At 50.4% G+C, this 11,712-nt stretch overlaps 1 protein-coding gene across 1 annotated transcript; it reads right to left on the reverse strand.

Moving 5' to 3' along the window:
* Window positions 1-4,746: 4,746 nt before the first annotated feature.
* Window positions 4,747-7,663, reverse strand: npy8ar (neuropeptide Y receptor Y8a). The gene has a single exon (XM_036530004.1). The coding sequence runs from the start codon at window positions 7,661-7,663 to the stop codon at window positions 6,536-6,538; it is 1,128 nt and encodes a 375-aa protein (XP_036385897.1). The 3' UTR covers window positions 4,747-6,535.
* Window positions 7,664-11,712: the final 4,049 nt, after the last annotated feature.

Below are 11,712 nucleotides of genomic sequence, written 5' to 3' on the forward strand. Positions count from 1 at the left end.
GCGACTGTGTGTGTGTCTGGCCAGTGTGTAGACGGCCGCTCTCGGGGGCAGGAGAGAGAGCAGCGCAGTCACATGACACAGTGACACAGTCACGCGACACCAGGAGAGCACCTCCCGGAGCAGCAGAAAGACGCTTTCAAAGAGCAGGAGAAAAATGTAACTGTTGCCCACCAAGCGAATCCGTGCCATCCCACAGCTGGGTCAAACCGGCTAGCAGCACAAAGAGACACGAATCTTCACCACCCTCTCCACTGCAGGGAGGCACAGTTCCAATCCCAGAAGGCCACAGCACATCACGTCTTCTGTTCGCCAGAAATCTTGCTCATCCATAAAGGATGGCTTCATTGGTAGAATCGTGCCGGTGGTTTGTTGAAGCAGGCGGCTGAGGTGGAATCGGTGCCTGGAGCCTTCACACCTGTCCTTCACCCTCTCAAGGTGTTTACCTCAGAGGACCCCACCGCGGCTCGGGGGACGCCATTACGGCTCTAACGAACACCATGTTCCGCCGTAAGCAATGGGGGCGGGGGACCCATTTGTGAGCTCATTTGCATTGTGTGACACACAGTGCTTCACGATGTGGGAATTCTAATGGGCTAAGCTGCCCCTCTGCAATTCGCCCTGTCCGACCTGCTGGCAGTGATGCGCTTTCAAACGCAGACATCCTTATTCTGGGACTGAAGTGATGAATTTCAGCCGTTAGATGTGAGAGCAATCAAAGGGTCGACCAAAACAGGAGAGACCGCCCCTCCTGGAAACCGATCCCATCCTCTGAGACTGACGCCTCTGTTCTGCATGAAGAGCTATATTATATATATTATTATATATTATATTATTACCTACTACTACATCACTACATCTGCACTCCTGCATAATGTATTTGCTGAGGGTTAGGGTTGGGTCAGGCTTACATGCTGTTACTGAGCACCTCGTAGTTCAGATGCATTTACACAGAAAGACATTTTGCTAAAGCAATTTGTGTTAAATGCTTTGCTCAAGGGCACAACAGCAGCGGCCCACCTGGGAATAAAGCTGGCAACCCCTGCTGCTCCCCATCACAGCACAGCACTGCCTGCAGCTACAGAGCTAATGTGGTTATGGAATATGTGGTCAGATAACTGATATTAACAGCAGCCTCCACAATACCCGTCTAATATGACCCCACCCCATGCACACATACAAACTGATACACACTCACACGCACACACACATACACACACACTCACACAGATACACGCTCTCCCACAGATTCTCACACACATACACACATATACGCTCACACAGATATACGCGCATACACACACGCTCACATGCACACACAGATACACACACACGCACATACGCTCACACAGATAAACGCGCATACACACACGCTCACATGCACGCACAGATATACACACACATACACATACACACATATACGCTCACACAGATATACGCGCATACACACACGCTCACATGCACACACAGATACACACACACGCACATACACACATATACGCTCACACAGATATACGTACACACACATGCACTCACATGCACGCACAGATACACAGAGTTACACGCTCATACGCACACACAGCAGCTCAGAGGTGTCTCATATGAAGGCAGTGGAAGCCAGTTCACTTGCGATTTCCTTTCATCTGCAGTACACCAAAAATAGGAGGAATACTTTGGATTCAATATTTTAAGGCTCATGACTCTTTCATGAGCGTAGAGAGACAGCCAAGCCAGCGGGGCTTCATCTGGCAGAAACAGGGACACCAGTCGGCCTGCGAGCCAGGAAGTGATGTCACAGAGGGGGCACAGGAAGGGGCGTGGTGTCGCTCTCGTTCTCCTCCGTCTCTGTGGCCATGCCATCCTGCACACGTTATCACGGGTCTAGACATTTGCCCTTAGCATGGAGATGAATGGTCAGGACACGCCTCCATCAGCCAGGACAGGGAGAAGGCCTTCAGGTGGAGCAGGACAAGACCAAGGTTTGTGACATCATCAACACAGGCTGTAGGATTTCTGTCTGTGTGAATATAAAAAAAAATGTGTTGAGAAGCATTATGCTAGCAATATCTTAGGATTTTTTTCCCTGAAACAAATAATAATCATAAACTGCAGCACCTGACTTTTGGCATGTGTGTTTGTGTTGAGGGACAGGTGAGTGCACACCTGGGTCAGTCCAGCCAGACACAAAAGAGTTGTTGCATTATCAGCAATACTCTACTACACAGACAGGGGGCGACAGATGGGCGTTAGCACCATCAACCTCACCACACTGACCTCCTGAGCTCCTGAGCCTCCTGACCTCCCGTCTGGTTGGCAGGTGAACTTACATCTGACATAGCATCAAGTATCTTGATTTTTAAAGGGCTTTGTGTTGGGCTGTCATGGTCCCCTGGACCAGTTGGTGACGCTCATGAGGTTTAGACAAAGTTAATGCCTGAAAACATTCTAATACACATTGTGATCAAGCTTATCCTGAATCCCGGGGAGGGGGATACAGACACCAGACCAAACCAGGGAAAAGCACACCACGGAAACAAATCACGCAGCCAGAGTCTTCGATAACATACATTTATATTTACACAAATACAGGTCTGAAATGTACTGTACAGTACAGGCCCCTATACAAAGTAAATCCTTCTCCGAATACAAGGGTTTTAATCGCTTGTTTTTCTGTCTTGTGAAGTTACATCTGTTTCAAAGAGAAGATATTCTACAAATTGTGGAGGGCCATTCTTACCACAATTCAAAAGAAATATCAATACCGACAAAGCAAAAGACATCCAAACAACGAACTGAAAAAATTCAATTGCAAAAGAAACTCTAAAAGGAGGATAACAACCGTCTTAGAAAAGAATGTCAAACGAGAGAAAAGGAAAAAAAAACTAAAAAAAGAAACAAAAATGATTATTTTCCAGTTTTACCACTTCCTTCCCTCATTTGCTGTTTCAGCTTCACTTTCCATTTTTAATTTTGATAACGACCCTCCATAGGGTACAAGGACTTAAGGAGTAAGGACTAAATCAGGGAAATTCACTCATGAACAACAACATTATTACAAGCTCTTGAAGCAAATGGCCCGGAATAATCTCTGTGGAATGAGAACACCAATGCTCAGCATGGCCAATAACAGTATCTGCTAACAAATGCTTTGGATTTGTGTGTGTGTGTGTGTGTGTGTGTGTGTGTGTGAGAGAGAGAGAGAGAGAGAGGGAGAATGAGAGAGAGAGAGAGAGAGAGAGAAAGAGGGGGAAAGAGAGAGAGAGAGAGAAAGAGAGAGAGAGAGAGAGATGGGGGGGGTTCTTGCATTTGAGGGTTGTTTATTAGAAAGAGGAAAATACACATTTATCATACTTTCATACTCATGTTTGTACACCGCACTAATGTATTTAAAGTAAGCTAAAACGTGTGTGGCAGTGTCTCAGACAGCCAGGCAAGCCCTGCCAGAGGGCAGAACTGGCTGCAGCTCTGTCAGGGAGGAAGCTGGGTGACAGAGCTGCGCTTCAGACCCAGCACATCCGGCTCATCATGCTCATTCTGCAGACACGGCAGCATCACAGCGGGAGACCCAGCTCTGTCAGGGAGGAAGCTGGGTGACAGAGCTGCGTTTCAGACCCAGCACATCCGGCTCATCATGCTCATTCTGCAGACACGCCAGCATCACAGCGGGAGACTGAGCTTTCGCAGCGGCTTCGAGGCCGTGTGATGCGGGGTGAGACGTGTACAGCTCACAGAGGGTTAACTATGCAGTCATAAGGGAATTCTGCCTCTGCTTAGTGATGGATCAAAGCTTTCACACACACACACACACACAGTCATTCGCGCGCACGTGCACACGCGCGCACACACACATACAGGCGCACACCCCTACACACACCCACATACACAAAAGCTTTTTATCTTTTATCTTTTTCTAACATACTGAATGAAAGATGAAAGGACTTTTTTTGTCTGTAATTATTGGTTATTGTTCTACTGAGCTTTACTGTTACATCACACATCTCAAACAGTATTATGTATTGTGCCATTATCTGAATGCCTTTCTTATTAGCTGTAGGGGCAGTGGAAAATATATTGTCATTTGTGGACATTAAAGTGACCTAATCAAATGTAATTGCTAGTTGGAGTTTTTTTTTCCCATCAGAGTGAGAGAATGCATTACAGACCTGTATTCTCACGGAACTGTGGTGTTAAGGCCACCGTTGCACAAAAGATGCAAGGCAATGTTCAGTGCAGTCCTCTGGACCAATCACAACAAGCTGCAGGGCTTACAGGAACAAATCCAGAAAAAAAAACAACAGACAAGTCAAGATGGCAGATTTACCCATCATGCTTTGTGTGAGTGGGTCAGTCAGCAAAAACACAGTTAAAACATGACACATCCACAAAGCAAGGCAACACTGTCACTGTTCTCAAATACAAAACACAATACTGTACACACTCTGCATATGGGGCTCTTTCCCAAACAAAGGCCAGAGAGATGAGGCGAGGCCTCTGAGTCTTGGCTTCGAGTGAAAAGTTTCGTAGTTTTTGCAGGTACATTCATCGCTGTCCCAGGCCGTGTTCAGAGTCCTGCTCAGCGTCGACCAGGGACTCCCAAAAAACGATGAGGCTTGCTTTTCTGCTCCCAGATTGCAGTGAGGCAGCAGCACATAGAGATATGAGCCTCTCTACCTTCCAGGAAACAGCAAACAGATTCTAATGAGAGCCAGAGTTACACACATCCAGCTGACGCGGAATGTTCCTGTGACATTCCAATAACGGTCGGTTATGATCTCACAATGTTTCTGTGACATCACAGCAGCGCGGCCACGTTGTCGGAGTGTTCCTTTCAGCTGGGAACAGAACAGTGAACATCAAACGCTTACTGTACAGCTAATAGCATAACCTGGCAGGGTGGAGTAGCTTTTCATAGTACATGTAACACAAGATTGGCATTTTCTAACATTTTGTGGCAGAAGGCAGATCAGCAGCCCGAGGGCAGCAAAGAATGAAATACGTCTGGCGGAGAGCGAGGTAATTGCTCTAATCAATCTTGGTGGCGGATGAAAGCGGTACATCAGCTGGCAATAATTTTCCCCTTCTCCTTGCAATGTCACTCTGGGAATTACCTTTAGCTCAGTACTGCCCCGTGAGGCTTCCTCGGGTAATGGCACTGACGACTAAAAGCCATGCAATTCTCCTGCACAATTGCTGAAAATGGAAAAATGCAAGGTTTAAAGTGATTTAAATTCTAATGACCCATTTATTTCAGACGTCAGTCTGCGGAGTCTGAAATTGAATCTTTGGCTGCGCCGTACGCAGCTAGAGAGCGCGCTCAGGTGGAATGGAGCACAGACAATTTCTCTGGGATGAGTGCAAAAAATGAGTGATTTTCTCCTGAAAAAAAAGTATTCATGGTCCAGGGCTCTGATTGGGTGGAGACTCGAGACTCAGCCAATCACAGAGGCAACACTAATCTGCCACAGGAAGCCAAAGAAGCACTGTTCTTTGAGAGCTTGGTCTGTAATTTCAGTCCAAGACGTTGTCAGTGCGTGAGAAGAGCAGACAGAAGAAGCTCTCTCAGACGATGAGACATTTTTGATTTTTTGTATCAACTCTGCAGCACCACAGATCTGCTGCAGACGATGTGGAAAGGCTGAGGAGAGCTCTGTGGTGCTTCAGAGGCTGCAGTGATGGAGATGTGAGAGTCCAGCCGTGTTTCAGACAGCAGCTGTGATCACAGCGCAAAGCGAGGGTAGCCGGAGAGGAGCGCGGGGAAGAGGTCTGCCTCGGCAGGCAGGGGACAGATAACACTGCAGACCCCAGCGGGGACGCCGTCCCACTTACCCGCCCTCCGGGTTACAGGGGGACACGCTGATCCTGCTGGCTCCCAGCCCTCAGCAGTCTGGTGAAAACTGTCCCATCTGAGCGCTTCTTCAGAGGGCTGCTTCCGGAATAGTAGTCTTTATTTGGCTCACGGTCCCGGGTGCGACGGCCAGCCGTGGTCTCTGGTGGCGGAAACTCTCTAACGCTGTTGTCGGGTCTTTGCCAGGAGGGAACACATCCGTCTCTGATCCCTCCCCCGCATGCTGGCACTGTACCCATGATCCTCCTGCACCCCCCATCTGCGTCACTCGGCCCACGGACACCCGGGAGCAGGTGGCAGCTGAGGGTGCGACGCGGCTTTGGCGAGGACGGGTTTGAGTCAGCGGGACCGGTGCCCGTCCCCCCGGCTGGATGGTGTCGCCTGCATGGGGCGGCACTGGCGTCAGGCGAGAGCACACATATCTTAAAATCTCTTTAAAGACGAAACGCAGGACACCCCCTGAACCCCCTGCCCCACCACCGCTGATCGTGGCAGCCAGCTGGTCCCACTCTGTCCAGGGACATTGACCAGTAACGCTGCTGATGTCACGTTAAAGTAAACTGACATAACGGTCCTTTTAAAGAGAAAACCCCGGACACCTTCAGCACCCAGCTGCCGCTACACTGCCAAGGAAACAGTCCCCGCATCCCTCTCCCTCCCTGTGTTTTTCCCCCATGTTTCCTCCGGGGGGCGCTACTCTGCCCGCACGCTGAAGGAGCCCTGCCTCTGGGAGGCCACCTTGGTGACGTCGGTGCTGACGGTGGAGAGCGGGAAGCTCTCGTAGCTCTCTGGCGCCCCCCAGCAGCGGCAGCGGCGCAGCGTCGACTTCAGCTCCTTCTGGAAGTTGCTGTTGAGGAAGCCGTAGACCACGGGGTTGACGCAGGTGGAGGCCATGGCGGTCAGGTGGCAGGCGGAGAAGATGAGGTCGTGTTGGCAGGTGGCCAGCGCCTGCGGGTTCCAGTCGAAGACGGTGTTGAAGACGGTGAGCGGCAGCCAGCAGAGGGCGAAGGCCACCACGATGGCGGCCAGCATAGCGTTGACGCGCTGCACCCGCTGTGGCCGCTTGGCGCGCCGCGCCTCCCGCGCCCGTTCCACCATGTCTCGCCGCCGCCGCAGCTGCAGGAAGATGCGCAGGTAGCACAGCAGGATGAGCGACAGCGGCAGGCAGTACTGGAACAGCAGCAGTGACGTGGTGTAGGCCAGGCGGTTCCTCTCCGACGGCCACAGCTCCATGCAGATCAGGTGGTCGCTGAACGGGTTGAAGGGCAGGCTGTCGTTGTGGAAGGGCACATTGGTCAGGATGTTGAAGGACAGGAAGGGCAGCGAGATGAAGCAGGCCACCATCCAGGTGACGGCCACCGCCAGGTAGGAGTGCCCGGCGGCGGGGGTCCAGCCGGTGGGGTGCAGAATGAGCTGGTGGCGCTCCAGGGCGATGAGCACCAGCGAGAAGATGGAGACGGTGACGGACATGCACTGCACGAAGGGCGTGACCTTGCAGAGCGCCTCCCCCAGGATCCAGCGGTCCATCAGCGTGTAGATGACGGTGACGGGCAGACACACCACACACATGAGGATGTCGGAACAGGACAGGTTGGCGATGAGGATGCTGGTGACGTTGCGGTTCTCCTTCTGCCGCCAGATGACGAACACCAGGCAGGTGTTCCCCATCAGGCCCACAGCGATCACCGTGCTGTACGCCACGATCAGGAGGGTGGTCCCGCTCACCGAGGGGGGGCACAGCCCCGCCTCGCCCCACGGGGCCTCGCCCCACCCCTCCACACTCCTGTTGCCAGGGAGGGCACCTGCGAGGGCACTCTCCATGGATCCTGGGACAGGTGTGTCCCTCAGGTGTGCAGTCTGAAGCGATGGGTGACGCGGCTCTACGCTCTCCTCCTCTGCTGTCTCCCGCTGGGTGGATATCCCATCATGCTTTGCGTGGGGGCCACAGGTTGCTTTCCTCTGAGTGCCGCACTCCTGCACGGGAAGGAACAGACAACAGACTGTTAAATATGAAGAAGCTGAGAGGAGGGAAAGACAGGCCGGCTTACAGTTTTCAGACAGATGAAATGTCTGCGGAGTGAGGAATGTGACAGTTGTTTCTGGACCTCAGTGGCAGGTAATTTAGACCTCATTCGCTCAGAGCCAAGGCTGTCTGCTGGAAGCAGGAGTGCTCTCCATCACTGTCTCTCTCTCCCTCACTCCCTCTCTCCCTCTCTGTGTGCCCAAATCCTCCAGAGACAGATAATTGATGGATACCTGTTTTACAGCAACAATCCATCATCTCCCACTGCGTCCCAGACCGCACGTCTGTAATACTGCAAATGTCTAACAAGTCTATAACACACACAGACACGAAAAAACATGCGCACACACACACACAGACACACACAGAAATGGGTACACACACACACGGGTACACACACACATACACAGAAATGGGTACACACACACACAGGTACACACACACATACAGGTACACACACACACACACACACACACATGCATACAGGTACACACACACATACACAAACACACACAGAAATGGGTACACACACACGCGCACACACACACATACACACACATACACACACACACACATTCACATTCACGAAAACACATCCACCCACGCACTCAGGAGGCTGCACAAGTAAAGGTTGTTTTAATTATTTCAACTGTTTAAAAAGGGAACAGTGGCGATCTTACACGTGGCATTCTTCTAAAAGGTCATCTTTTTAAATCCCCTGAAAGGATTCGTCCTTGCTGCTAGTTTTGTTCCTTTCACAAACGGGAGCTAAAAAAACATTCAACAGGCTCTTTAGCGACTGAAAAAGCCCGAGAAACAGGTCCGTTTTTTCACCTCCTCTAATGCAGGTGTGACATTTCGAAAATCCTCTCTCACCACAGAGCATCACGTTTACACCCTTTTACACAAAGACATCACAACAAAGGAAGGAGTGAGAAGCGGACAGTTTAAATATGAAATATTTAAACCCGATGCAAAGCGACACCGCTGGTTTTATGACAGAGCCACAGCACAGACGGCCAGCGCAGCGGGGCAGACGCGCTCTCCTGGGTCATCCTGGCAGCGTGTTCCTGCAAGAGGGAACTGTGTAACACCCCCGTGCCAGAGAACCGGGTAACGCTCTGCTGGCAGGAGTGTTACCGAGCGTGCGGTTCTCCCTCACCAAAAATACTGTCCACACAGCAGGGCTGAAGGCTTCAGCCTCCTCCATATCTGTAATCTGATAAATACACCTCTCTCCAGAAACCTCCCTCACTCTGCCTTTCTTCTGAGGCACTGCTTTTAAACCCCCCTATCTCTCTTTTCATCTGTCTGTCTCTCCCTCTCTCTCCCCCTCTCTCTCCCTCTCCCCCTCTCTCCCCCTCTCCCCCTCTCCCCCTCTCCCCCTCTCCCTCCCTCTCTCTCCCCCTCTCCCCCCTCTCTCTCTCACTCTCTCACTCTCTCTCTGTCTGTCTCCCTCCCTCTCTCTCTCTCTCTCTCTCTCTCTCTCCCTCCCTCTCCCTCTCTCTCTCTCTCTCTCTCACTCTCTGTCTCGCTCTCTCACCATTTAAAATCACAGTGTTGCAGAGCATATAACTGTGGGCATTTTCCAACACAAACCAACCAAAAACATCTTTTGAATTAATTATTAACTCCCCATTATTTGAAATCAAATGAGAAGTTATTTAGGTTGGATGTTAAACACTGCAGAATGATGACAGGTACAGAACAGAAATACATCAGATGAAGTGAGACTTGCGTCTGTAAGAAAAGCAGACGTTTTTAGATACAAGTCAGAGGTAGCAGAGCGCAGGGTCTAATGTGTTCTGAAGCGTCAGTCAGCGCCCTTGTCCCCAGATCTTCACCTGCCAACACCTGGTGCAGGTGAATGCCACCTGCGGGGCGGTGTCGAGGGTCTCATGCCATCCCTCGGGGGCGTTTCTGATCCTCTGACCCGTGGCAGTGATGGTGACATCAGCGACTGGCCTCACCTGCGTGTCCCCGGCTGGGTGAGAGGGAGCACTCTGCAGTCTGAGATCTGAGAGGCCTGGCGTGATACCCCCACGCTTTGAACACCACCCCCTCCCTCACACTCACACTCTCACACACTCACACACTCACACACTCACACACTCACACACTCTCACACTCTCACACTCTCACACTCTCACACTCACACTCACACTCACACTCACACTCACACTCACACTCACACTCACACTCACACTCACACACTCACACTCACACTCACACACTCACACTCACACTCACACTCACACTCACACACTCACACTCACACACTCACACTCACACTCACACTCACACTCACACTCACACTCACACACACACACACACACACACACACTCACACTCACACTCACACTCACACTCACACTCACACTCACACTCACACTCACACTCACACTCTCTCACACACACACACACACACACACACACCTCCTGCACCCCTGCAAAAGCAGGCTCTATAAATAGCACTTCAAAGCGCACCTCACCCAGCTGCATGCCTCCTTTGAATCGGCCAAGCCAGCCTCCCGGCCAGGCTCACCACAATGGCCAGCGGTTTCTCCAGGAGGCTGGCACCATGGAGATCTGACACTCCGACACACCTGCCCCCCCCTCCCCAGCACAACAGTCCCAGACTAGTGAGTGTGAGCAGAACACCATTCAAGCCCAACCACAAGTTAACTTGTGCTAATCTGAAACAAGACAGCCTAGAAAACTAGGTGGTACTATGTTATGCAGCCACTATCACTGATTGACAAGGTGGACTATAGCTAGCAGGCACATCTACAATTTTTGTGAATATACAGAATAATACTTTGTTTTAAAAAAGTAATTTACATCCGTTATTAAAATGTAACTATAATATAACTAATATGTAATTACTCTGAATCTGCATGTTCTGAGCATGTAACTAATACAGCTCACAAAATTTACCTGAATAGCCCTCATCTTACATCTAATCCTGTCCCTAATTCCAGCCTCACCTTTTCCCCTGATCCTAAATCCATCACCCGGCTCTTATCATTTAACTATAGTATAATGTCATACCTACTTTGCCTACTTTGTATAAAGCACAGTTTGAGAATTGTAACACTCTGGCCTCTCCCTATTGTCTGTTGGCTGAAAGCCTGCCAGCGTTTTCGGCAGACAATCAACGGATTTGCACTTTATTCTCCTCTGTGAACACCAGCTCATCGCCACCGGACTGGCTCAAAAGAAACGTTGAGGCAACCGGAAAATGGGTACGGGGGATGGGGCACGGGAGACGGGAGACTGATATCACCCCTTCTCTGGCTGTTCACAGCTTTTTAAATAGATCTGCATCAATGAACACACAAAACATCATTTTCTGCCTGGTGATGATGCTCAGTGAAGCTAGCCGCTCTTTAGGAGCCCCAGAGACCGTGTGAGTGAGCTGACTCTGGGTGATACCCAGCTGAAGAGTGCTTATGGAGGCCTGCCTGACCATGGAAGCTAATATCCATGTAAAAAAAAAAACATGTCCACAAGAAAATACCAGAGTAACTACTCCAAAAGCAAGCCATAAACACACACACACACACACACACACACACACACACACAAACTTTCACACACACAACTGAATCTCAAGCCCATTACCAGCTCATAAAGTAAAAATTAGAGATTTGGAAAAAAAATCTGATGCATTAGCCGTTTTCCTATTAGCATTAGCTTTTGTCCCATTAGCATTAGCTGTTTTCCCATTAGCATTAGCTGTTTTCCCATTAGCTGAGCAGAGCCCGGGGGTGAGTGCTGTCCCCTCTGCAGGGGCCTGGCTGGTTCCTCGGCTGGATTAATCTGCTCTCTGCAGCTGAACCTCCTC

The sequence above is a fragment of the Megalops cyprinoides genome, chromosome 5 (genome assembly GCF_013368585.1).
Source record: "Megalops cyprinoides isolate fMegCyp1 chromosome 5, fMegCyp1.pri, whole genome shotgun sequence".
Lineage (NCBI taxonomy): Eukaryota > Metazoa > Chordata > Actinopteri > Elopiformes > Megalopidae > Megalops > Megalops cyprinoides.

What these genes read in the sequence shown, in the direction of transcription:
- npy8ar (XM_036530004.1), bottom strand. Translation starts at nt 7,663, where the DNA reads ATGGAGAGTGCCCTCGCAGGTGCCCTCCCTGGCAACAGGAGTGTGGAG.